The 27457-nt window shown below is 43.9% G+C and overlaps 1 protein-coding gene across 5 annotated transcripts in view; it reads left to right on the forward strand.

Moving 5' to 3' along the window:
- The window catches only part of RERE (arginine-glutamic acid dipeptide repeats), a 338755-nt gene that overhangs the window by 128879 nt on the left and 182419 nt on the right, over positions 1-27457 (forward strand). For all 5 annotated transcript variants that reach the window (XM_066606873.1, XM_066606875.1, XM_066606872.1 and 2 more), the window contains one exon: positions 14750-15207. In XM_066606873.1, coding sequence (XP_066462970.1) covers positions 14895-15207 — 313 coding nt within the window. In that variant the 5' untranslated portion in view covers positions 14750-14894. The remainder of the gene's footprint in view (positions 1-14749; positions 15208-27457) is intronic.

Genomic DNA, 27457 nt, shown 5'->3' on the forward strand with positions numbered 1-27457 from the left:
ATAAGCACTTAAGTTATACAAACCTACCATAGGGGTAGGTTCGGATGATTCTCTGATGATTATGGGAGCAGCTCAACGTTCCTCTGACAGGCAATGCCCGGGAAAAAGTGGATGGGGGGTGTTGAATTTCAACTCCCGTTGCTTTTGTTACTTGGGAGATAAGTCAGAGCTGTCTGGCTGCAGCTTACCTCTCTAAACACATTAACGTTCAGCCGACCCAAACGTTCTTGTGTATGGAGGAGCCGGTCGAAATGGCCGTTGGACGAGCGATTGTTCCTCTGACAGTTGGTGAAGGTGTATGGGCGTGTTGGCAGGGCTCTCCTGTGTCCACTCGCTACCGTAGTAATAAGTGGCTAGAGGGGTCTTTTCTTCAGCTCAGATCATTGTGGCTGTCTCAGCCAGACATCAGGCATTTTCCTTATTTGTAAACAGGAGGGAGCGATTTCCATAACCATTGTGCACCTCCCGCTTTAATTACAGGCAGTCTCGTTATGGTGAGCGGTGTAATTGTACCTTCATGTCCCTGTCCTCTCTCCCTACCTGTTTTGACAGACAGCAGCTTTTAGTCTGTGCAGCGGAGATGATCTCCAATGACTTCCTGGCTTCCTTCAATAGCGGCGTCGTTAAACTGGTTTCTAGTGTATTTATTGTAACCTTCAGTTTATAGGGAAACTCATTACAGATTAGAATTGCAAAGGCACTGGAGGCATTCACTCATGAAATGTCTTCAGCCTGTCATCCAAGCTTCATTAGTTAACTCTTTCTCAAAGCTGACCTCTTCTTCTAACACGGGGTTGTCACCATTTTTGCATTGTAATGACTCTTTCTATAGTCCTATGTAAAACTGAGATACGTTTCAGCAAATTACACCACCGGCTGTGCTTCATCTTTACTTGGGGTTTTAGTTCATAATAACCCAATTAGGTATCTGTGTTTGTATAAATCCAGAATACTGCACTTTATCCAATTCTATAGGCCTCTTTTGCAGCTCCCTGCTAAGTTTTTTTTTTTTTTTCCTTCCCTTTTTCCTGCTTAAAATACCTGGCGTTCCCATTACCTGCCATATTATGGGGGGTATTTAGCCATATACGCACTTTGCAGTGCATGAGGCCTCAGGCAGATTTGCAGTTCCAAAGTCTGGGAAAGTTGATGACCCCCTCTGATCTGCAATAGGCAGGTATTGCGACTGGATAGGAAATATAACAACATTTCTGAAGAAGGCAACATGGGGACTGTACTGGTGATGGTCACATTTATTTTCGAGTTTTCCTAGTTGAGCATACAGTCCGTGAAATGTCCTAGGTGAAAATAGACTATGCCCTGCAATGCAGCCTTGTTATTGTGCCCTGCAGGCATTTGTAACTGAGGTTGTCATTACCGTCCCATTATATGTCTGTGAACCATCTCCTCCCCCTAACATTTAGTCGTCATGTGTCATCTTGTGTAAAAGGACTCAGTGAACCGGTTCAGTCGGTGGAAGCTGTTTTGTTAAAGCAATAAAAATATGATATAAAAAGTCATCAATCAGCCAGCAGTCATATAGGGAAACTTGGTTCTCGTGTAGGTTTACCCTGGCAGCGGCTGCTATCATTGTCCTCTATGTAGGTGCTGTTTATCTACTCTAACCCTAATTGCACTAAGTACCTGGCACGGGGAGAGCTACTGGTTTTTTAATAGTGTTTTGTATATTAGTATACACAAGGGAAAGTAGCGTGTTATGTATAATGCGCTGCGTACCATCATTTCCTATTCTCTAATATACCGTAGTTATGTTAGCGGTCACCGTACACACGCAGTATTAGACTATACATACGTGTAGACTAGACACGTTCATATAAGAAGTTTACAAAGAAACATGAAAACATGAAAGGTTGGTAAAGCAACCTTTTAGTTTTGGCACACAATTCTGCCCCTAGACTGAAGGGGCAGGGTATATACCTGATATACGCTGCACTGCTGTAATTGGCCAGCGCTGGTCAATTGGTGAGCAGGTGTAGTTCATTGGTAGTCTAACTATGCATTGGCCATCTTGGGCAACTGAAAATGGTATAGCAGCAGCACAGATGATCAACAGCGGTAGTATACATGCCCGCTCCGGTCCCAGGACAAAACTGCTGTAGTGTTGCTTTAAATATAAATGGTTTTTTTATGATTTTTTTTTTTTGGCTCAAAACAGTGTATTCACAGCCATACATTTTCTGTTGGCTGCTTTATTTTACTATTGCGTCTTAAGATATTGTGCCACAGTGTAATATTCTGTTATATCAATTATAAACAATGTTTCATTTGGACTAAGACCTCAAGCACATGGTGCAATTTGAGTAGCGGATTCTGCGCTTGTCAACAGTGCCCATTGATGTGTGTGGAGGTTCCGCTCTCCACGCACACCAGCGGACATTATTTGCTGATTCTTTCAACTGGCCAAGAGGATCCAAAGCTGGGACTGAGCTACTGGATGCCTGACCACTGACGCTGGAGTCATTGGGTGGAAGTTCTGAGAGCACATCAAGAGAACATCTGGGGGCGCCATTATAATTATGCATCAGTAATATGTGGATACAGAGGAATTGTTTTTATCAGGGCTGTGGAGTCTCTAAGCCAAACCTCGGAATCCTCAGTGTAGTAGAGTGGTAACATAACCTATCAGGACATAAGCACAAGGTAAAGAAGAACATCGGTAAAGTTTACATCAGCAAGCTGAGGGGCGGGCCAAGTCAAAAACAAGGAAAGAATTTTCACGGTAATCCAATAGAGGATCCAGGTAGCGGCATAATTTACTGAAAAATATTGACATATCCAGAACCGAACAACTTTCGACCCTATGGAACATTTGTTTAGCAAGAGAAAGGAAACTGACATGCGAAGTGGAAGAGCAAAGAATAAAAAAAAGCAGGGGCTTGCAACAGAAAGGATGGGTATTCCTGAGAGAGTTCAAAACTACATAACCAATAATGACACGAGCTCAAGAATGGGGTGTGAAAAAGGGGCTGTCATGTCTTCCATGCATTTTGTCTCTTTGATTTTTGGAATCAAAGGCGTGTGGCAGGAGGGGTTGTTTGACATCATAGAGCAGGATGCAAGACCAGACAAAGAAGGTAGAGACCCAGAGACCTAGGAGGGACATGATCAGTGAACTTTGGAGTAATACGCCAAACAGTATCTCAAGTGCGTTTCTGACATTCCCAGAAAATATGTTTACTGTCTTACAATGGTAACCTCAGCATAAAGATACTTGGTCTAATGGTTTTCTGTTGCTGTTTCCACTTCCTAATTATCAATGTTTTTGATAAATGGGGGCTTAGATGAATATATACAGATGTATATGTATCTCAAATAAAATTTTATTTAGAAGATGTAGTCCGTACATTTCTACAGTCTCCACCTAAGTGGGACTCAGTCTGGCTCCGAAGCCCTGGTTTTTATACTTATGGTTTCTGTGATAATTATCCATGGAACAACCCCTTTCAAAAAGCGGTCATCGGTTTTGCCCATCTATGCATTGATTTTTATTGCTCCAATCTAAAATGAAGCAATTTTGTAAATAGACTTTCAATATCCTACAGTTGGGTCTGCAGTGCCTATGCAGATCTGTGTGTCTCTATGGTAACAGACTACAAGCAGACCTTGTGTAGTCTGATCCTGCAGTCTTCTCTGCCCTGATTTTTTTTCTAAACAGTTGCATTTACTGTGTGTTGGTACAATGTTGAGTGGTAGATGTCTGTAGAGTCCTACTTGAAACAGTTTGCAGTACCATGGGGAGACGCAAGTTTGTATAGAAGGCGGCAAGTACATCCATAATTGGGGCTATTTAGAAAATGGTTTCATGTTTTAGATTCAGGGTGACAATTACACTTGGCTGTGAAGGTGGATGTAGTCTCTGGATTAAAAAGTCTGCATGTGAGCAACTTTGTACATTAAGTTTGCAACGTTCTTAATCTCTTTTAGTTACAAAAATTTAGATTTCCATGGAGAAGCGCGTACTTTACAGTCTTAAGGAGATTAATATGTGCAAAATGGTGCGATTTGTTGGATATCAAAAATTGAACACAGTTGAAAAGGATTTACTGATTCATTCAATTCACGGAGCATTTCCTTTATATCACTGAGTCTTTTTTAATACACCATTTAGTAGCACTGACACACTCCTCCATGACCCCTGCTAAGGCTTAATAGAGCCCGCAGCTCCAGCGGGCACACCTCAGACTGGCGTTTTTAGAGCACAGAGCTCCTTTCATCTCGTAGTGGGTGAGCAGAAGAATGGTCTTGTCTGTGTGTGTTTTTATAAAGAACTTGGAATACATGACCAACACAGATCTTGTTAAAAGATTTATCTGTCCTGGCCAGCTGAAACAAGAAAAATGAGCTTCCCTTCCACACACTTTGGTGTCTCTGTGAATATTTTATCTCCTGGCTTATAGGTTCTTGCAAGATATTCGTCTCTCTGCCTCCCTCTGCCTTGTGCTTTCATGTTATCTGGGTAAGCGTGTCAGCGAGAGCACATACATTCTTTAGCTGGGTATAAATGTACAGAGCGGATGTGTTGGAGGGGGTTACTATCGCTCTTCTAATGAGTTCCAGGTGCGTAGATCAAGTGGCAGCAGAAGACGCAGAAGCAAGGTATTCCGCCTGCTTTGTCGCTTCCCGCTGGCCTTTCTTTGGGCATGTGGAGTCTGCACCAGGGTAGGCGATGCCATGCTGCAAGTGGGTTTTATTTAACAACCTGTCAAAATGAGTTTAAAGAGAAAAAAAAACCCACTCTCTTCAGTACATTAGGTCTTTTTGGCTGGTTGGGATGATTTTCCGCTTCCACCCATGAGCTCCTGTCATGCTCTGTAATTTATGTATAATTTGGGACAGCTCCTGTTTACTGTTCTGAAGCAGCCAGGAGTTGTGAAGTCCTCTGATGCCTTTTAGAAGGTCTGTATGTTTATATTAGCTTTACTGTGGTTTCTGGATCCAAGTGGTAAACGCATGACGGCAAGGGGTAAGCATATTTTGAAAGCTGTGAAAATTTACACTTAAGCAGGACTTCATAATACCGCATTCACCGAGGAGTGGAAGTGGAACAAGTTAGCAGCCCATAGACCTGTAGTATGTCAATAGAAATACTGTACTGTTCACACCAGGGCAGTTAGTGTGCAATTTACGGGTTTCTTCGGTCAACAGAGGGGGAGGTATCCGATTCTGTGCAAAGGAAAAGTGGAGCCATTGCACAAAGTTACTGGATTGCTGCTTATGGCCCCTGAGTTTTAATAAATATTCCCCATTAACCCCTTAAAGACCAGGCTGTTTTATACCTTAAGGACCAGACACTTTTGAGGGATTTTACCAATGCGCTTGTTTAACTGCCCTATGTTTTTTCCTTTAGCTACCAAAATTATTTTTGTTATGGTTTTTTCCTCCACCGTGACACCTAGGGCTGTATTTTTAATACCTTTAGCACTTACTTGCGCCCTGTTTTTTTTAAAAAGTTTTATTGGGGGTAAAAAGCTGAAATGGGTTCCTTTTAACCCATTAAGGACCACGCACAGTAAATTTACAGTGCTTGGTTCTTAATGGGTTAAAAAGACCATGTCAGCATGATGGTGGTTTAGTGGGCCTAAGGCTGCCTGCCCACGGGCGTTGCGTTATCCCGCGGCAGATATCCGCCACGTGAGCTGCTGCCCGGGAGCAGTAGCCGGCAGACGGATCTCCGCGGTGAGCCAATCTGGCAGATAGGCTCACCGCGGAGAATCGTGGCAATTCGCTATGATTCTCCACTCGTGGACAGGGGACTGTGCTTTCCATAGCAACGCGAGGAAAGCAATGCAATAACGCCCATGGACAGGCAGCCTAAATCTACTATTCCGCAGCCCGTTTGAAGCTGTCCAAAAAGGATGCCCCTGTAAAGATCTGTTTTGGCATTAAACACCCCCCATCACCCACTTCTCCCCCTCCCCTCCCTTACAGGATATGTTTCGGGGATTCATTTACAGTGACATTGCGCGCATGCTGTGCTGTCATTGGCTTCATATGCACAACACATGTCGGCTGCCGATTTCTTGTAAGGGCCTCGTGTGGCTCAGTGTTAAAGGAGATGTCCCGCGCCGAAACGGGTTTTTTTTTTTTTAAACCCCCCCCCCCCCCCGTTCGGCGCGAGACAACCCCGATGCAGGGGTTAAAAAAACCACCCGCACAGCGCTTACCTGAATCCCGGCGGTCCGGTGACTTCAATACTTACCGCTGAAGATGGCCGCCGGGATCTTCTACCTTCGTGGACCGCAGCTCTTCTGTGCGGTCCACTGCCGATTCCAGCCTCCTGATTGGCTGGAATCGGCACGTGACGGGGCGGAGCTACACGGAGCCGCTCTCTGGCACGAGCGGCTCCATAGAAGAAAGCAGAAGACCCGGACTGCGCAAGCGCGGCTAATTTGGCCATCGGAGGGCGAAAATTAGTCGGCACCATGGAGACGAGGACGCCAGCAACGGAGCAGGTAAGTATAAAACTTTTTATAACTTCTGTATGGCTCATAATTAATGCACAATGTACATTACAAAGTGCATTATTATGGCCATACAGAAGTGTATACCCCCACTTGCTGCCTCGGGACATCTCCTTTAAGGCAGCAGAAATGCAGTCCTAAGCTCTCACTCACGGCCTGAAGGTTGTGGGTTCAATCCCTGTTTGGTTCAGGTAGACGATCAAGATTGACTCAGCCTTCCATCCTTCTGAGGTCAGTAAAATGAGTACCCAGCTTGGTGGGGGGTAATAAATTACCTGAAAGCACTGCGGAATTACTTGGTGCTATACAAATAATAAGATTTATTTTAGCTTTTCTAGTTAAAGCAACCCTCTGGTTTTGGGACAAAATTCCATCCCAGAAGAGGATATATCACATGTAGTTGTTATTCTGTCGTCCCTCTGGTACGCCAGTTAGATGTCCCCGTTTTCGTCTTTCCAAGATGGCCAACGCAGTCTTCGTACTCCTAGTCCTTAAAGCGCATTGCTTGTGTTTAGACTGCCAATATCCTCTCTGATTGGTGGCAGCTGTTCACATGATCAGCAGTGGCCAATCAGATAACAATGCAGAGTGTACAATAGGTAGTTAAAAAATTACAACAGCCGTTGCCACTTGTTTCACATGGCTTGATCTGTTCCATTCCAGATTCAGTGTTTGCCCTCCTCCTGTTACTATCATGTACTTCCTTATCACGCCAGCTCTGTTATATGACAACCCTGTCCTTCCTAGTTCAGTCATACCAGATGGACTCCTTATCTCTGTTTGCTCTGACATTGCAGGTTAGCTGTGATATTTGAGGGGTGCCAGTAAGCACAGATATGAAATTAAATGAAAGCCCAATAGACTGGCAAGTTGTAGAATTAACCCTGTAGGCTTGCAAAAAAAAACAAAAAAAAAAACTGTGTGCTATTAATTAGTGTCCTGTGCAATCTCAGTCTGTTTAATCCTTCCTTCTCGTTGCATAGAGATCTTTCTAATTCTGAGCCACAGTCTGTTAATTTTTACTCTTTCATGCAGGCTTTAATACAAAAGTGCAGGACATTAGTCGTCACCCAAGAAAAGATTCCTGACCCACAAACCAAGAAGCTGCTCTGTGACTCAATGAATGTGTGGCAGTCCTCCAGAATAAATGCATTAACTGTACTGTACAGCGGCTGGATGCTGGCGAGGTTTACAGAACTTAGTAATACAGTGGGAGAGATTTACTAAGCGAAACGCGCCAGTGAGCTCTAATGGGATACTTGCCTCGCATCACAGTTGTGTTCTAAGCATCTAGAAGGTGTGTATGGGTATTTCTCAAGTGCCCAAAGAACCCCAACTGGATGTCTTATTATTAGACATCCCAGGCAGCGTTCACACAGGGCTTTTCATTACGCTGGGATTGTCGGGGAAATCCGTCGCAGGTGCAGAAAACAGTGTGAAAGAACCCCTGAATGGAAACAAATTTGTACTTATGAAATAGACACCACTTTGGTGTCCATTTTATAAGGTTTCCGTTATATTTGAAGTATAGAATAACATAGTCCACGCTATTCTGTACTCCAAATAAAACGAAAACAGAAACCTTGTAAAAAGTACTGTGAAATGGACACCACTCTGGTGGCCAAGTGAATGATTACTTTTGGGGGTTTCATTGCTGTTTTATTTTATTAATTTTTTTCCCCCTGTGGCGGAAACTCCAAACAGAATCCCACAGCATGTTAAAAAAAAAACAAAAAAAAAACTTTGTGCTACTCTATTTAATTAGTGCTGGCACGGTATAATTGGGGTCACTGGAGATCCAGAAGTGAGAAGCACTACTGTAGATCATTGTTTACGAAGGGTGACCATACACTCTTAATGTATGTTGGTGTAATCCAACTATCCTCTAATGTGTATGGGACCTCCCGACTTGTCCTTGATGGCGGATGTCGGTGGAAAGAAAGATCAGAATGTTGGATTTCAATTGCCCGATGTTTTATTCTCTGGGAGATAAGCCACTATTACATGTTTCTGGCAGCAGCTTTCTAGGACATCATACTTGATCAAGCCAGGCATCCACTTGCGTTGACCGAATGAGTGTTGAATCCTTTCTAATGTGGATGACCAGACTAAGGGTGGCTTTAAACATGTTGACTATCAGGTGCCTTCACACAAAAGCTATAGTCGTTCAGTGAATGGAGGCAGAGCATGCCGGAGATTTCTTCCAGTTGAACGCCTACAATCACAGTGAACAGGCAGTCTTTCAATCATGGACTGCCTGTTCATACTGAACAAGAAGTTGCTCACTAATCGCTTTGTTTTACTGAGCCTGAAAGCAGCCAATGAGTAATTTCTTGGTCAGTATCGTCTAGTCCTGTTTATACGGGACAACGATCATTCAAAATTGCTTGTTGAAGCAATTTTTTTTGCCCAATTAGTTAGCCTGTGTAAAGCCACCCCAAGATGGGCACCCCTTAAGTAAATTTACATCAAATTACTTTTAATCATCCCCTTTACTACATATCATTATCACAGCATAAGATCAATGCATTTATCCCCTGTAAACACCCTGGGAGGTGGAGAACCCAGGCTGCAGATCATTGTGACATAACGATTACCCCTCTAGTGATTTCTGTATGATACTTGGCTTCTCAGTACCAAAATCGCCCCCATGCCACGTTCACATCCTCCGATATAAACCATGTGCAGAATTCTCTACAAGCGACGCTCATTAATTTTATTTCGAACCTTTCATTTGCTAATCTGTTTTGGAATTTGTATTTTATCATTTTGGGTAATTTGCGCTCCCTGGTACCATATGGGGTCACAGGATTCACTGCTTTTTCCTGCGGTATCACAGATGCCTAGCAAATTCCAAATTTTCTTGAGTCAATTTAAGCTCTGCAGCAGCGTCCGGCGATTCTAATTATCCTGCTGCTAGGCAGATGCATTGGAAAGACCTCATAGGCGCAGTGAAGCAGCTCTATGTTAATCAGTTCCATTAGGTGCGGAGGGCAGGATGGCAGGGACACGGGCACTGGATGGATTCCTGTTTGGTTGATTTGTTTATGTTCGGTGTCTGCTGTACAATGATACAGTGTCACGAGGTGCCAGGTAGTGCTGAGCGCTCACAGCATGGCTCCTCGGAAACAAGTCTCTGCACTACGTTCTGTAACCTCACATTTCCAATACATGCTGCTTCTCGTTTACTGTGTTTTAAGAACGCCGAATATTTAAATGCCCAGTTCTCCTCTACTCAATGCTGTGTGGCTGCGAGTAATGGGAATCGCCGAGCATTGTCATTAGTTCTCACAGCATGGCCGGCTTAGACGGCATATCCATCGTATGTTTTATATTCTACCTTGTGTGTTTTTTTTTTTCCTTCTCTCGTCTCAGTCAGCCTAATGTATTCTTTGCAGATCACTCCACAATCCAGCTGGTTTTAGTTTTCCATATCTGTGTTTCTCCCTGTGGTGCCTGAATTTGAGGTGCAGGGTAAAGCTTAGAACTGCTTTTCTCCTGGAAAATCTCTCTTAATGCCTTGTTGTAGCCATTGATTTAACCCACTGGTTCTGGATTGCTTTGCTGTCTTCCCTGTCAGTTGTTGATGTCCAAACACCCTGCTTCGCCCCTTTATCCTTCTTATTCCTCCTTGATAAAATGTTGGGGGCTGAGGAGGGGCGGGAGAGTTCTTGATGTGCAGCCTGATCTGTATCTGGAACATTTTATACCGAGACGTTGTGCAGATGGAGAAGAGAGAGCGTTGCTCAAATCCCTAAGCCAAGCGTTGCTTTTGGATACATGCCTGCCAGAAACAGCAGAGCTTAGTACCAGGCTCATTCGGGGAAGCCTAAATTGATTTACCCTGATGTCCTATGTCATGGTGCCTTTATGACCTCATTTGTGGCTTGATCCCCCAGTAAGACAGAACCTGCACCGCCTGTGTAGCCGCTATGTGTTTATAGGGACGGTCTTGTTCTGCGCTCTTAATATGATCTGTACCGCGGTGCGTCGCTATGATTGCTGTGATAGATGTGGTATTGACTGGTCTTTTATAGGATAGGTTTCTTTGGTGCCTTTGCAATGAACATTTCTGTGCAATATGTATTTGGATACCATTTGTTATACACTTTGGTACATACTAATATCACAGCATATGTGCAATGCAATTATCCACTAGAGGCATAACATGTACTCTCTTGGGTACCTAGGCTCTAAATCATGGTGGCATAACCTACTGAGAAATCCCTATGTAGTCAATTCTTAATATTTTTTTTTTTATTTTGTACACTAGATATACTAGCTATTATTTCCCTATAAATATTTGGCATTTACGTTAAAGATTCTCTCCATGCCATGTTCCCATCCTCTGACATAAATCATGATACTTTTTAAGGGGGTTGTCCCACTTCTAGCTATTGATGAACTTTCCTCAGGTTGGGTCATCGGTAGTATAATGGCAAGACCCAGAACCCCTATGGCTCAGCTGTTCCCCCAGGCTGCTGCTCTTCTGTACGGAGTGGTTTTGCTGCAGGAAGCAGCCAGCTCTGTACATTGCACAGTGGCCTGGATTGGTATTGCAAGCTGAGGTGCATTAGCTTCAGTATGACTCTGCCTGCAGTACCAACCCAGGTCACACTGCAGTGTACAGAGCTGGCTGCTTCCTGTAGCTAAACAGCTCAGTACTAAAAAAAAAAAAAAAAAAAAAAAAACAGCCAGAGAGAGCTGCTGATCCCTGAGGTTCCTGGGTGGTGGACCCCAGCTGATGCACTATTAATGACCTATGCTGAGGATAGGTCATCAATAGCTAAAAGCAGGACCACCCTTTTTAATTTTATCTCATTTTTGACTTTTTATGTGCTTTTTGGACTGTCTTGGCGGTTTCTACTCACTGTATAAAGGCCTTATGTTAGACTAAACCTGGGCGTGCATGTGATATGGTGCCCCCAATATAATTTACTATAAGGACTCTCTTATGCATGGAGATCTTTTTTGTGTTAAGATGGATCTTGCACATTAAAAGCCCTTTGTACTGTACCACTCCCACATGTATTTTTCATAGACGTTAATGAGTATCTGCTCCAAACGTCACAACCAACGGCTTTAGCAACATACACAAGAGGATAATCGCTAATGGCTATCTTTTCCGGTCAGACCATTAATTATAATTGTTGCATTTTACCCCCTTTAGACATTCTTTGGTCGTCTTGTAGCTTCACATAACAAGTCACGCTAGGCTTGGGCTTTCCTAATGGCCTGACTACCGCAGGTTGCTTTATGGTTGGCTTTGAAAGCCACGTTCTCTCTATTCTGAGTATTGCTTCCCTCTCACTTTCTCCGAATGGCTTCTAATTTGAAACGTCTTGAGGCTTTGTGAATTAATAAGTCATGCTCATATGCATGAGCCAAGGACACTGGAGGTGGCGGCACTTCTTGTATCTTGTTTACCTATTCCTTTTTGTGGGTGCAGGCGGGAGCGATGACACATTGTCGGGCACACGGTACAGATGACAGCCGTTAACGATTTTATCTCCCCTATGAGGACAATGGAAAGGAATATCAGGCAGAGGCGCTGCGCTGTGTTCAGGCTCAGTTAGCTGACATTGTGCAAGAACAAAGTGTTCAGAGACTGGTGGAGATACGAATCTGTGAAAGCAATAAAGGATTAATTCACACAGCATTTCCTCTAGGATCACGGAGGTTTAATCCTAATAAGGTGCTTAATACTAGATCCCTGTCTTTGCTCAACGATTGTGCTCTTTTTCCCATCACAGGCCCTGGAGCTCCTATCGTCGGCGCTGCTGGGAGCTCTCCAGTGTGTGGGGTATTACACCATATAAATAGATGTATTGTTCGGGATGTCACTTTTTCTGATCCGTTCATCATTTTGTAAACATATGCCAAGATTGGAAAAGAGGAGGGCGGTGGGGAGAAATCTGATCAGCTTGAGGAAGTCCATGATCCGGTGGATACATTTGCTGCGTGTTGTCAGCTTTATGGAGCCAGTACTTCACCCCCCACCCTTCTTAAAAGGAAAACGTCAGAGAAGACTTCTAAGATTCCCAAGGAAGATAAGTGAGGCCTGTGGGTCTGTTTAGCTTCATTGACTTTCAACAGGAAGGCAGGAGAGGAAGCTGTGTTTTTTGTTAGAAGTGAACAAATCAGTGCAAATGTTTGTGTTATGATTCATAGGCAGGAAAGAGTCGGTGGATGGCGGCCGGCTCATGACCCGCTTAGTTTACATTGCAATAAAAACCCGATCACCTTGAAATTGTCTTCTCTTTCCAGTGGCCTCAGTTGGACGGTTATGGTTTGGCTCAGTCACGCTGACCTGGAAATTGACGTTTTCACTGTAAACATATATTGCATTGTGCTTCACATCCTTGAGGAATGAACTCCAGAATAACCCCAGATGCTTCATGCTGAGCATGGCGTCGGTTGTCATAGGACTGGTTTTGTGCGTTGTGTTGTCAGTAATTTGTACTCCTAACTAAAGAAAAGATTTTCTGGAAAAGCTGGCGATGTCATAATTTTTGACTTTTTTGTGTTTTTTCTTCCATGCCTTATGAACCGCAAGTAGTTTGAAATGTATAAGCGTGAAAACCTTTTTTATGGATGCCCATACTCTGCTTTTAGTGAATGAATATATAAACCTTTGACCTTTTTAATCCTTATGGAGTTGGAGAACTTTGATATTTTTCTTTGTTGGCTTGTACACCACAACTTTGACTCGTCCAGCTCTCCCATACTTGTGAGCAGCATATAATAATCTTTACATAGCGCCAACACAATCTGCAGCACTTTATAAGTCAAAGGGAACATAAAATAAAACATAACCTACAATATTAAACCGATAGACAGTTTGAACAACAGGGATGAGGGCGCAAGCGCTTACAGACTATAAGGAAATAGGGGTTGTATGAGCTTACAATCTCCGGAAATAGGGGTGACACAAAAGGTACAAGTGCTTGTTTTATATAGTGGTACTCTTTTTTTTTTTTTACAAATGGGGTACTATACATAATGCTCTATGAGCTGTCATCAGCTGGTATCCGTATACAGATATGAAGTGCATTAGGGTGTATGGGGTGTTGGGGATGAAGGAGGTCATGTTTCTGAGGGGGAGGGGGGAAACACATAGAAGCCGGGAATATGGTAGGCTTCCCTAAAAAGATGCGTTTTTTTGGGGGGCACGCTTTAAACTGTGGGGTTGAGTATTAAACTGACTGTCTGGGGTAGCACATTCCAGAGAACTAGTGCAGCTTGTTAAAAATATTGGAGTCTGGCATGGAGGGTTTGAATTAAAGGGAACTTAGTCTAAGTTCATAGTCAGAGTGGAGTGTGTGGGTAGGGTGGTAGACAAACATAAGGGAGGAGATTTTGGGTGGTGAAGCACTGTGTAGAGCTTTATGAATGAGACTGGTAAGTTTAAGTTGTATTCTATAGTGGAGAATCAACTAATGTAGTGACCGGCACAGGGTGGAGGCATCGCTGTAGTGCAGCTATACAAAAAGTTAAGTCTGGCTGTTGCATTTGGGATAGATTGAAGAGGGGAGAGTTTTTAGTGCAGTGAAGGCTGATCTGTAGAGAGTTACTGTAGTCAAACCAAGAGTAGATCAGGGTAACGATAACCATTTTAGATATATCCACAGTGAGATTAGGGTGGATTCTGCATATGCCATGATACATAGTTGCTCCCTTAACTAGATTAATGTAAACACCCAAGTTAAGCTGTAAATGCTTTTATTCCCAGTCATTGTTACAAGGCTTGTATAAAGAGGCTGACTTTGGCTTGAAGGAATGCTGCCTTCCAATAGGTTGCACTGTGGAGGTATTATTCTATCTCCCTTATATGCTTTTACGCACAGTTTGAAGTTGTTGTCCAGGATTAGAATAACATGGCTGCCATTATGCAACATCAGTGCCACACCTGTCCATGGCATGTGTGAAGTATTGCAACCCATCTACATTCAGTTAAGTAGAGCCAAGTTGTAGTACCGCGCACAGCCTGTGGACATGTGTGGAACGGTTTTTGGAAGAATGTATCCCTATTCCTGTAATCCTATACACTCCACTTTAAGTGTGTTTCACGCTCCAGCAGTGTCTGTTCTGTGTTGTGTTCTAGCGGCATTTTCTTTCTTTCCGAGCAGTCAAGGCTATTGATGCGGATACGAGTATCTATGTGCTATTATGTAGCATCCTTGAATGATTCTTATTAACAGATTACAGTTTCAGAAGGAGTTGATCACAATGTATTTATTTTTCCCTTTTTATCTTCCTTTGCACAGAGCTTTTTGAAGCGCTGGGGTTGTTGGAGTGGTCCAATTTTTCCTGGAATTGCGTGATAAATTCAGAAGACTGAAGCCCAGGCTCACTGTCTACCTTTCACGGAGGCCCAGCCGTGAGAGGACAGAAGAAGGCACGTGGCGAATCATGACGGCCGACAAAGAGAAAGATAAAGACAAGGATCGGGACCGGGATCGGGAGAGAGAAAAGCGGGATAAAACTCGTGATGGGGAGAACTCTCGACCACGGCGCAGCTGCACTCTGGAAGGCGGTGCCAAAAACTATGCCGAGAGTGACCACAGTGAGGATGAGGATAATGAGAACAGTGGCACAACGGCAGAAGAGGCTGCCAAGAAAAATAAGAAAAAGCTGCCAAAGAAGAAATCCCGATACGAAAGGGCTACCAATGGGGAGATTACGTCTTTCATCACAGAGGACGATGTGGTGTACAAGCCGGGAGGTAAGCTGCTTCTGTAACATGCAATTTGCGTTCCTCTGACGACAACAATAAAGTTGTTTGTTTCATCTTTGTTTTGTAATGAAAATTCTACCTTTAGGAATATGATGGCATTGGGGTATCATTGTGAGAGATAATTGCACGCTTTGTAATGATGGCTGGGTTAAGGATTCTGCAATAAGTGCTTTATGGAAATGTGCAGGCAAACATTTTGTTTTAGTAAAGGGCATATTCATTGTAAATTGTGAAATTGTTGTGGGACAACTGCACTACAGCCGGTTATGCATCTTCAGAGTAAAAAAAAGACATTTATCTCCCCACTTAAAAAAAAATAAAAAAAAAATAAATATATATATATATATATATATATATATATCTATATCATGGCCTCATCCTTGTTGTCCTACAGGATGTTTTCACTCTGACATTATGATGACTGTAGATTTCCCTTAATGTCCCTGGTTCATTTTTAAAGATAACATTTCTTTATATGACAGCAACATTGTGATAAGCAGCACTTTTGTAAGTACTTGAAAGACTTAAGAATATCTCCAGTGACTGGGACTGAGCTGCAGTACCAGCCCTGGCCACACACACATACAAACCAATGGACCAGTCGACTCTTCAGTAGTCAGACCTCCACAGGTCAGACATTGGTGACAGAAAAGGGCCTAATTGTTTAAAGGGGTTTTTACGGACTAAAAATGGAAACTTTAAGGGGCAGGGAGTGGTGTAAAATAAAGAAATGACTCATACTCTTTCACACTAAGCAAGGCTGCTTTCACACCTGCGTTAGGGCTTCAGGTTTTTCGTCTTTCGGTTTCATTTTTGGAGAGAGACTGAAATAAAATAAAAAAGCAACTCATCAGCCCCCCCCCCCCCCCCCATTGATTTCAATGGGGTTAAAAACAAAAAAACCCAACAAACAAATGGAAAGCCTTTTGTTTTGCTTCCATTTCCGCCACCAAAAAAGAAACAAACGGAAACCTAACGCTGTAAACTGCGCTTCTCTCCTGTCCAAAAAGAAAAAAATGGAAACCTGGCGAAACAGAAGCGAGCTGAAGTCGTTCTGTTTTGCTTTCCATGTTTTTTGAAACCCCATTGAAATTAATGGGGGAAAAACAGGTTTTCCCCCATTTTATTTCGGTTTTTCTCCTCCAAAAATGGATCCTGGAAGAGAGACGGAAACCCTGAAGTGATCCCAACGCAGGTGTGAGATCAGCCGTGAACACAGCCGTGTACACACAACAGCTAATGCCCCATTCACTGGTCTGCCTGCAACCAGTGTAATCAACCACAGTAAATGATCCGTGTTGACACAAGCACATTTCTGCTATTTGCATTGTACTAATAGAAAACTCAGGGTTATTAAATATTTAATTTAGATGCTGGGATTTGCTCAGTTCTGGTTTTGCTATATGAGACCGTTTCTTAGTCCTCGTTCTGTTCTCAGCAATCTACAAGCTAAAGCCTTCATTGCAGTATATTGTCCGAGGAAGACCTGCAGCACATCATCCGCCCGTACGTGTGACCCTATCCAAGTGATTACTTATACATGGTGATGGCAAGTCGTTGTGTTCCCTAAAAGTCTACCTGCTTGGCAGGAGCGGGTGACGGGGTGCAGAGCCTGCCATAGGCGCTGGCAGAGCCTCGTATTCCGGGAACGTGCCAACACTGCTTGAGCAGTCTATAGATTATATGTGCAGCTAAAGAACTCCTGTCTAGAGAAGAGGCATCTACTGGATTAAGTTCATAGCCAAAACCAAAACGCAGTTCAGCACTCGGTCAGACCGCGGGTCAGTGTGCTGTCAGTTTTTATCCTCCCCTTTGACTGGAATGGGCCAGTCCCGTTCCTATAATGGATCAGAGCAGTGCATGCCATGAGTGTTTGTACACAGTCTATTTCTGCGTGAAAACCTCAGTCTTGGTTGCACCATGGAATACGGTCAGCTTTCCGTGTGAAGTCCGTTATTCGGTTGTGCATTTGGCACAGATCTGCAATTGTTGCTTGTGATTTCGGTGCAGATTCACCGGGGATTTCATTATAGGGCTAAAATCTGCAGTGAAAACCGGCAGCAGAAATTACAGCGCAAATTAAAAAATCCAGGTTACAGATGAATTATTAGGACAGTGTCTGAGATTTCTTGACACTTCATCCGTGCTGCTTGTACTGTAAAATGCTGTAGTTTCCACAGGCGTCTTTGGCACCACATCTGCAGTGTGCACGCCGCTGGCCCTTTTACATGGACTGCTAATTGGGTCCAAACGGTCCCTGGAAGACAGGTTTGCCTGACAGGTGTGTAAAGGGACTAATGGTCAGCCCGTTATTGCAGTAAATGCTCACTGCTTGGTGGTAGATCTCCCCCGTTAAACGAACCACCCACAGACAGCATACGGACACAAAATATTCAATGTTGTATCACACGCTGCAAGTTTTTTTTCCAGATACATAACCGATTTTAATCCACTTTTACAGACGTGACTCGCCAATTCAAGTCAACGGGGATAGAAAAAGAAATGGACAGCATTTTTTCCTGTTTTTTTTTTCTAAAGGGATGCAGAAAAAAAGAATAGGTTCACTTTTAGTTATTTTTTTTGTTGTTTTTGTTATTCCATGTGCCATCGGTTAAGTCAGCAAAAAACTAAAACGTACACGGACTGAATATGAAGGCCACAAAGATCTGCTACTGTAAAAAAGAGGGCTGTTTTGGGGATGTCGTACAGATGTTTAGCACCCCTGTGCACCCAGCCGAAGGACCACAACGGTCTGAGATGCATCAGATGGTGTTTTGTTTTTTCTCGTTGGGATTTTATGCTTTATAATAAAAGCCTCGTTCCTAATGGACGCTGGATTTTTTTTCGGCGTGCTTCCAGTTTTACTTGCGACTTTGTAGGCCGTAAACCCGTGGTGAAAACCCGCGGCATAAAGTGACGCGTTGGAGATGTAAAATCCTCAGATCAATTTTCCACTGCAAATTTTTATCATAGTGTGAATAGTATTTCTTGAAGCCTCATCCGCGTTGCTCATTCTGTAAGATGCTGCAGATATTCCGCAGATCTGCAGTTTATACTCTATTGATCCTTTTACATGGGCCCAGCATTCCTCAGAATGCCCGCCTACTGGACAGTCAGGCCTCGTAAAAGGACTAACCAGCAAGTGCCTACTCGTCAGCTGATCAGCTACGAGGATAATACTCGGTGGTAGATCTGCCCGTGTGAACAGCTGGCCTATGGGGATGAATGATCATCAGTGACTAGTAAGTGGATTCTTGGCCTGTGCCCCTGCTGATTCACTTGTCACATCGGACACAGATCTCAGGTCATGTGTATGGACAGGCCAGACTGCAGGACTACACTGCATAGCATTTGTTTGCATAGAACCAAAACGATCAGACATTTTTAATTACGGTTTATTGCAAAGTTGGTTCATTTTCTACTGTTTGATGTATTGGGACAATAAAAAGAAATTGGCTGCGTAGGTGGACATAGCCTTTAAGAACAGAAAAGCACTTTGACAGAACTGACCTTTGTGCCGAGTCTTCTGCAGAGCTTGTAAGTTTATAATTCACATGTAATTTTATGTTCATTATACTCATTTACCGAAGTGTTGTAATTGATATGCTGAGCAGGCATGGCTTCCGCTTTCACGCCTTGCTTGGGTTACATTTTTTCCCCCAATTACTTCCATTGCATTGGACCTGATGGATCGCCTCACCCCCTTCGCAGTAGTTTAGGATTTTACATGCTGAGCATATTTTCTGATGTGATATCCTGAGTCGGTCGGGATCGTTTTTACAATCACCTATGAGCGGATAAAGACTTGCTGTTGGCAAAATAGATCATAAAAAGCCATTTGATGTGAGATGCTTTCTGCCGAACACGAGTCGCACAAGTTAAGGGCTCTGAGAACGCTGGAGCTGCTTGTACCATAGAGGAAATAAATGGCTGTCTGCGCCATCATGTGTCATTACCTACCCTGCACTTCCCGGCTTCACAGCCCTTCTCTCTGCATGACGCAGAGCTTAATACAAATAACATATTTAGCCTACTGAGGTTAAAGCAGTGCCGGCGATTTTAAACCCCCATGTTTTTAGAGAAAGACAGAAAGGTTACAAATACGTACTCAGATGAGATTCTGCATTTTCTCAAGCAGCCTCTTGGGAATGTTCGGCAGTAATGCCGGCTCGCCCAGCATTTGATAGCAAGCGATTAATGCCACCCGTGTCCTGGCTGGTACATGGTGAACACTCGGCTGCCAGTCAGTAGCGTTACAGAGCGCTGTCACATAACTTAACAGACATCGCTACAGCTATTAATATGCAGCTTTTCATTAATAAGTAATACAACGGTGACAGAAGAACTGCGTGGCGGAAAAAAGTGCAAACCCCACAAAATTAAAATATAATTTTTTCCTGTTTGCTGCAGTGGATATTCAAAGCTTTTACCGCTACCCCCTACTCGCCAGCGGTGAAGATGTCTGCGCAGTGTTCATCCGCTATCTACCCCTGCAGGTTCCTTGCTCTTAGAGTGTATCAGACTACCGGAGCCCTCTGTATATAGGGTAGTATGGGAATCGGGCAGTCTTGTATATAGCTTGTTTCCGTGAAAATAAGACTGGGTCTTATATTAATTTCTGCCCACCCAAAAGGCGCTAGGGATTATTTTCAGGGAACGTCTTATTTTACTGACCAAGAAGGCTCGGTCCAGATCCTTCCCGCTGCTTTCCAAAGCCCTGACGCGGATATTCCGGTCCTCAGCTGACCACACAAAATCACGTCCTGGTTACAGGATTCATAAATTTTGCTTCCACGATGCGATGACTGTAATTGGTTCCTTCAATTGCACTGCCTTGATTGACTGAGCCACAACGCTTGAAGAACCAACCAATCACAGCCATTGCGCTCAGCCAATTAATAAATTCCGCCTCCACAATGCCATGGCTTCTGTTGGCCCTTTGAGCGCTGCTCAGCCAATCAAAGCCATCGCTTCGTTGAGGCTGGATTTATGAATTGACTAAACAGCGTCTCAGCCAATTCATAAATCCCGCCTCCTCGAAGCGATGGCTGTGATTGGCTGAACAGCGTTCAAAGAACCAATCACAGCCATTGCTTCATGGAGGCGGGATTTATGTATCCTGTAACCAGGCAGTGAACTTGTGTGGGTTGCTGAGGACTGCGGGAAACTGCGTTGCAGTTCTGGAGAGCAGCAGCAAGGACCTGGATCGTATTAGCTGGGTAATGTATTCTTATTGACTTTGTTTAATGAATTATAAATAGTGCTTATTTTTGGTGTATGGCGTATATTTCAAGCCATCCTGAAAAATCGGGCTACGGCTAATTTTCGGGGTAGGTCTTATTTTCAGGGAAAACAATATGTGAAGAACGTTAAAATCAAGGGTACCAGGTATGTTAAAAAGGTTTTCTGGGACTCTGATATTGATGGCTTATTCTTTCAAGGGGTTGTCCAGTTGTAAACTATTAATGGCCTATTCGCTGTATAGGCCATCAAAAGTAAAGATCAGCAGGGGTCTTCCACCCAGGACTCCCATGGATCAGCTGTTTGCTGGGCTGGTACTTTTTTGCTATGAGCTGACTTTCGCAGAAAGCAGACAACTCTATTTCAATTGCGTTGCTCAGGCTTGGTATAGCAGGCAAAGGTGTCATTGAAGTGAATGAGAACACAGCTTGCAATACCAAGTCTGGCCACTGCAGTAGGAATGAAGCTGTTTGCTTCCTGCAGAAATCGGCTCAGTGCATGAGCACACTAGCCTGATGAACAGCTGATCAGCTGGGTGGCAAATCCCCACTGATAAACTATTGATAGCCATTAATAGTTTACAACTGAACAACTCCTTTTAAGATGGGTCATCCTTATCAAATTGGTGAAAGGCCGACTTCCAGCACTGCTGTTTTAAAGGGGGTTGTGGCACCTGGGCAAGCACTGCGGCTTCTTCATTGTAGGGCATTGTACACTGTAAAGTGATTGTGCCTGCTATTGTAGCTTCATCCCATTTACTTGAATGGGATTGAGGCGCAAAATGGCCCAGAAACCGATGAACCTGATGATACAGGCTAAAGACGAGGCAGCAGCACTTGTCTGAGCACAGAGACCTCTTTAAACAGCTGATTGGCCACAGGGCTCTGGAGTCTGATCCCCACCAATCTGATGAAGCCTATACTAAGAATAGGGTATCAGTTTCTGAGAAACCCCTTTTAACTATACTTTCTGCATAATGCTGTGTCTTATTCTTTTTATTGGAGGGTTGATTTATGTCCTTAGTACTAAAAGCCCCCTATAGATCGCAGCTGTGTATACTGATTATAGTCATTTACATATTTTAATATATTTTTTTTTAATCATCAGTTTTTAAAGCCTAATTTTGTTTCGCGTTCAGTCCATTGTTGTACAAGTGTTCTCATATCACTGGGAAAGGCCAGGCTCACTGATACAAGATTTAAGCATGGGTTCCCCAGCAGGATGCAGCGCTCTTCTCACCCCGGACCCGTATTATCGTAATCCTCCTTGTTTATGGATGGCCTGGATACAGTTGGAGCAAATCTCCAGTCTTCTGTCGGCTCCAGATTGCTTTCTCAATAGCCTCTCCCTGAGAAATTGAAACAAAGAACAGGGAATTTATCAAGACCTTTACGCCGGTTTTCGGTCACTAAGTGAAAACTTCTCGCCAACAGCTTTTTTTGAGAAAAAAAATTTACTTTTATTTTCATTTTTACGGCATACTTACTACTTTTTTAAATATTGGGAGAGGCTAGCGAGGAGAGCGGTGACTTCCCATGGCTCCACGGACTATAATTTATTCCAGAAGATGCTGTAATTTAAGGCGTAGATTTAATTTTCTAGCACATGACTATAAATGAAACACTTGTCGCCCTAGTAAATCGAGGCCAATGTGTGTTAGAGGTTTACATAAGGCCAGTATTACCCAGGCACCTCGAACGCTCGCGGTTTGAGACTAGTGGCCAGACGCTGCCTTGTACGATCACCAAGCTTTATTTATATAACGGCAGAAAAACAAAATGGTTTTCAGATTGTAATAATGTAAATCGGCGCAGGTTAATGTGTCTGAACAATTGTATTGTGCGGCTATATTAGTGTTATCGTGTGGCGCTTGTATATTGTTGCCTTTTGTTTTGTTTTTTACCCCACTTGCTCCCTCTGTTCTGAAAATTCATGTTCACCATAGCAACAAATTGATTTATTGCAGGTTATGTACAGCGAGTTCTGTTTCCACCCATCCCCACAAGGGGCTATTGATTTCCACAGTCAGCTGGAATCGCTGATAGCTTGGCGTGATATGGCAGCAGTGTTTGTCCCTTCCTCCATGAGGAAACAAAGCACTTGATTAGTGCTGCAGCCTTAATATGCGCCGTACTACAGTTGTAATTATGTTCATGTCCAGCGAAAATCCATGCAGGCATCACCCCGGGCGTCAGGTGGGGATGTGGGCCGCCTCTCCTCGGACTGCTTTACTATAATGGAGATCTTATAGGATTCAGCGGCTACTAATAAAGCTTAGCCCTGTTGGTAGCATCTATTTTTAAGAATTCGCTTCCACTCTATGCTTCTGTGGGAAATCTCCTACAGATCCGCAGGGGGCGCTGTTACAGCTGTGCCAGGTATTTATAGATACCCTGCTCTGTTTTATAGGCCATCTGCTGAATGCACTTGAAATGTTACTACAGCGTGACACAAATGTGCAGAAGAAACAGTTCACAATTTGCATTTACATGCAGTTTTTGCATCCAGGTCTAAACAAATACATGAAAATACATTCGTTGACCTTATATAATATATATCATGAAGGAGTTGTTGGAATTAAATAAAATGTTGTGTGTGAATGTAATGATATATATAAGTGATTACAATGTTAGAGTGAAGGGATAGGTTTATTGGGGAAAACTATACAATTCATAGACTCTAGCCTGGATATATGATGAGATATAGTCGGGCATGGATGATCTAGCACCCTGTTGTACCACCTCTAGCCTGGATATATGAGATACAATCAGCCATGGAGGCTCTAGTACCCTATTGGGCCATCTCTAGCCTGGAAACATGATGAGATCTAGTCGGCCATGGAGGCTCTAGTACCCTGTTGGTCTGCCTCTAGCCTGGATATATGATGAAATCTAGTCTGCCATGGAGGCTCTAGTACCCTGTTGGGCTGCCTCTAGCCTGGATACATGATGAGATATAGTTTGCCATGGAGTCTCTAGTACCCTGTTGGCCTGCCTCTAGCCTGGATACATGATGAGATATAGTTTGCCATGGAGGCTCTAGTACCCTGTTGGGCTGCCTCTAGCCTGGATACATGATGAGATATAGTTTGCTATGGAGGCTTTAGTACCCTGTTGGGCTGCCTCTAGCCTGGATATATGATGAGATCTAGTCGGCCATGGAGGCTCTAGTTCCCTGTTGGGCCATCTCTAGCCTGGATACATGATGAAATCTAGTGGGCCATGGATGCATATGGGCTCTTTATGTTATCCTGCAACTCATTTGTCTATAGATATTGCAACTGGGCCTCGAGCTCCAGCATGTTCATAAGCTGCCAAAGCTGGCATCCCAGCGGGTTCCTTAAAAATGCTCGATCGGCGCTAGATCTACTGACTGAGGAAGCCAAGAAAGTGTGGCGATCCTGCAGAGGCGTTTCTGGGACACCCTTGCTGTGTGTGCGGCCGAGCATTATCCTTCTGGAAGATGCCTGTTAGAAGCCCTCCCACGAGAGGCTACACATGTGGCCGCAGGATTACCGGTACCTACTGCTGAGCTGTTGTTTTCCCTTGTATCACTACCAGAGGGACCGACTGTCATATGCGATGGCTCACTAGATCATCATGCCAGCGGTTGGACAGTGTGTCATTCCACAGCAAAGGCAGGATCAAACAGTTCTCTCTACTTATTGTTTGTCTGGGCCATCCAAGGCCTGTTCTCCTTGTGTGCGTGACCTCATGTAACCACCACTCCCAATACCAGCTAACATGATGAACTGAACGGCCCAGATGGTGGGCAGTTTGTTGTCGTGACCATCCTTCTCTCATTCCAGTGGTGCGCCCCCTCTCAAAGTCTGTTAATTGGGCAAAATGTCTACAGATGCTTTTGGCAGTCAGCTATCTCTCGACAAGCGTTCCACTACACAAAAGTAACCCCTGAGAGCCTTTTTATAGGCTAACAGGGGGAGCAATTTTGGGGCCTCTGGTGGCAAAGCCCAGTGTCTAATCAGGCCGCAACTGTAATTTTTTTTATATACCCTCTTTCCACAAAAATAAGACTTACCATGATTTTTCAGGGAGGCTTGAAATATAAGCCATGCCCCGAAAATAAGACCTAGCTGCATTAAATTAAAAAAGAGGCTTGATGTATTGGCCAATGCTGCGGCTCAGCAAATTCATAAATCACGCCTCCATAATGTAATTGGCTGTGATTTGGTTCTTCGACCTCTGCTCAGCCAATCAATGCAGCGCTACCAATTAGAGCCATTGCTTCCTGAAGGCGGGCTTTATGAATCCCGTAACCAGAGAGTGATCCTTTGCGGGCAGCCGAGAACTGCAAGAAGCATGTCAGAGCTCGGGAGAGCAGTGGGAGGGACCCAGACCGAGCTTGCAAGGTAAGTATAAAAAGACACCTCCCCCCCCCCATGAAAATAAGACCTAGTGCCTCTTTTGATGAAATAAAATAAGACAGGGCCTTATTTTCGAGTAAACACTATCTGCCGGAGACATTACTCCATGCTGAGATTTGCAGCAATCCGACACTTGTATATTTTATTATTTTGTGTATATTGTGTGGATCTGATGCACAGAGTGTTTGTCAATGGAGAGTTTGCGGCTCCACTCGCCTCTGGTGACCTCGCAGAGGGTTTTAATGGTTTCCTGTGTTTTCAAGGCTCGGATGTTCCAGGATGGCACTTGGTCAGTGCAGTTTTTTTCTAAGAAAGGGAAGTGTTGTGCGATACTACATCTTTGTCAGTTCGCTTAGCAGGAAGGTTAATTAAAATGTTCAAGCCATATGTTTTGCAATTCCTTGTTTCTTGATCACCGGCCAACCATCATTTGACCTGGGAATCAAACGGGTTAACTTTCCCTTGCTGTATCAGGATGAAACGCTGGCGCTTGTGATTCGGTGATTGTAATGCATCTGTCAGCTGACCCAGCCTGCTCCTTCCATAACTCATATATATTTATATTCTATAAACATGTTCATTGGCCCCGAGGGTTAATGAGTAAGGAAGCAGCACTAGTGAGGATGATTCTCTGCCAGCTGAGTTTATATCAATGCTTCCTTTGTGCTCATTGTCCTGAACTGAGGCTTGGTGTATCATCCTGCCTTCCTGGCAGATGAGGTTATAACCTCTATTTCTCACTTGTGTTGTGTTCTGCTATCAGCGTTAACCCCTTATCGGCTGCCCACATATCCAGGCCGCCTCCTTTCCTGCCTGTCCGTTGATTGGCCGTTTGCTGAGGCGACGACTGTTAGATTGAAATACAAGAATTTGGCTCCGGCTTTGACAGTTATTTGCTCTTCCCTGTCATTGACCCATGTGTTTGTCATCCTTCCAGATATTGCCTTCTATTCCTTATGACAGCAACACCAGCTGAGAGGGGCCCGGCCTGCCAGACTGGAGCGCGATTTCTAGGGATCGCCCGAGGGGCATTGGGGGAGAACGCCGTCTTCTCAGCCCAGTTGTGCCATTTTTACTCCAGTGATTTCTGCAGCTGCTAAACATGTGGGAGACGCTCATTAGGATTCAGCAGGGATCTTGGTTATAGTGACATGAGGCTTTAAAAACTATCCAGTACCGCAGGATCCATTTAATAAGTCCTCGGTTAGGCCTGCAGCCAGGTTTTCGCCCGCGGCGCAGCTAACAAAGCTCGGCTTCATAGCACTTTCTTTATTTGAACTGCCATATCAGAATATTTGTTCCCCTCTGCTCTTTAATTTACTAGCAGGCACTTTCGTGTTAAGAGTTTAATCAAAGGGGCTCTCCTTTTTTTACACAATGGTATTTACAGGTGCCCGTGCATCCGCAAATAGAATAGAAAAAAGGCGAAAAAAGAAATATGCACCTTTTTTTTATTTTTAATCCTAAAACTGAAGCAAAAAATGTTACTAGGAAAACTGGATGAAAATTTGATGTGATATAGTATGTAAGGCCGAACAAAAACATATGAGACCATTACCTCCCAATGTTGATCCAGAGGAAGGCAAAAAAAACCAATGAGGTGGAAGCCAATTTCCCATATTTAAGGAAAAAAAATTCCTTCCGGGCTCCAATCTGGGAATCGGAATAATCCCCAGATCACCGACCCGTCTGAAGTTGTTATTGCGGACGTCATTATTTTTCATGATGCCCAGCTTGTTTGGGTCTTCGATGACAAATATGCTGCAATGCGAGGTACATTCACGGTTTAAGGTCTCCCATTTGTTTTCCTCGGGAATAGGAGCAGATAGAAATATGGGACATGTTTTAGAAGACTTCACGTTTTTTGGGGACGAGTGAGCCAGATGGCAGCGATGTCCAGCGCACAGGACCTACATGACCGCAGATGGAGTTAGAAGCATTTTCAATGCTTAAAGTGGCAACACCCGCGTTGGAAGAGCAGCGGGCAATCGTCAGTCGTCTTTACTTGTGTAGAATGACACCCATCAACATTTACCATCAGTTGAGTGAGGCATGCGGTAAAGAAGTCATGCATGTAAAAGAGTTGCGTTGCAAGAAAAGTAGCCGGACAAGACTGCACATGTGGCTTTCCATCAAGACAACATTCCTGCTCATCGGGTGGCCCTTATTCAGGGGTTTCTTCATGACAAAAACTTTGAAGTGGTTCCTCATGCTCTCTCCAGCACCAAGCAATTTTTGGCTTTTTCCAATGATGGGCGCTCTCCATAGTTGCAGGTCTTCTAGTCGCGCCGCTCTTTGATCAGCGATTTTTCCAGTCTGCAAAACAGACCTCTAAAGAAGAATTTGTAGCAATCGGCAATCATGGCATCGACGTGTACCCCAAGAGGGAGATGACATTGACAAGTGAGAATTCTTTCACCTTTCTGGGTTAAGTAGTTTTTTTAAAGAAAAATGAGGAAGCCTTAGAACTAGAATGTGCCTCGTACCGGAGCCAGACAAGTGTGCCATCTTGAGAAGCTTGGCAATGCTGCCTCCTGCAAGATCTGTAGTAGTGGGCATATTCACGGTTACCCAGCATTCCCTGAAATGACAAGAATTGTGGTTGTTTGTTTT

The sequence above is a fragment of the Eleutherodactylus coqui genome, chromosome 6 (genome assembly GCF_035609145.1).
Source record: "Eleutherodactylus coqui strain aEleCoq1 chromosome 6, aEleCoq1.hap1, whole genome shotgun sequence".
Classification (NCBI taxonomy): Eukaryota; Metazoa; Chordata; class Amphibia; order Anura; family Eleutherodactylidae; genus Eleutherodactylus; species Eleutherodactylus coqui.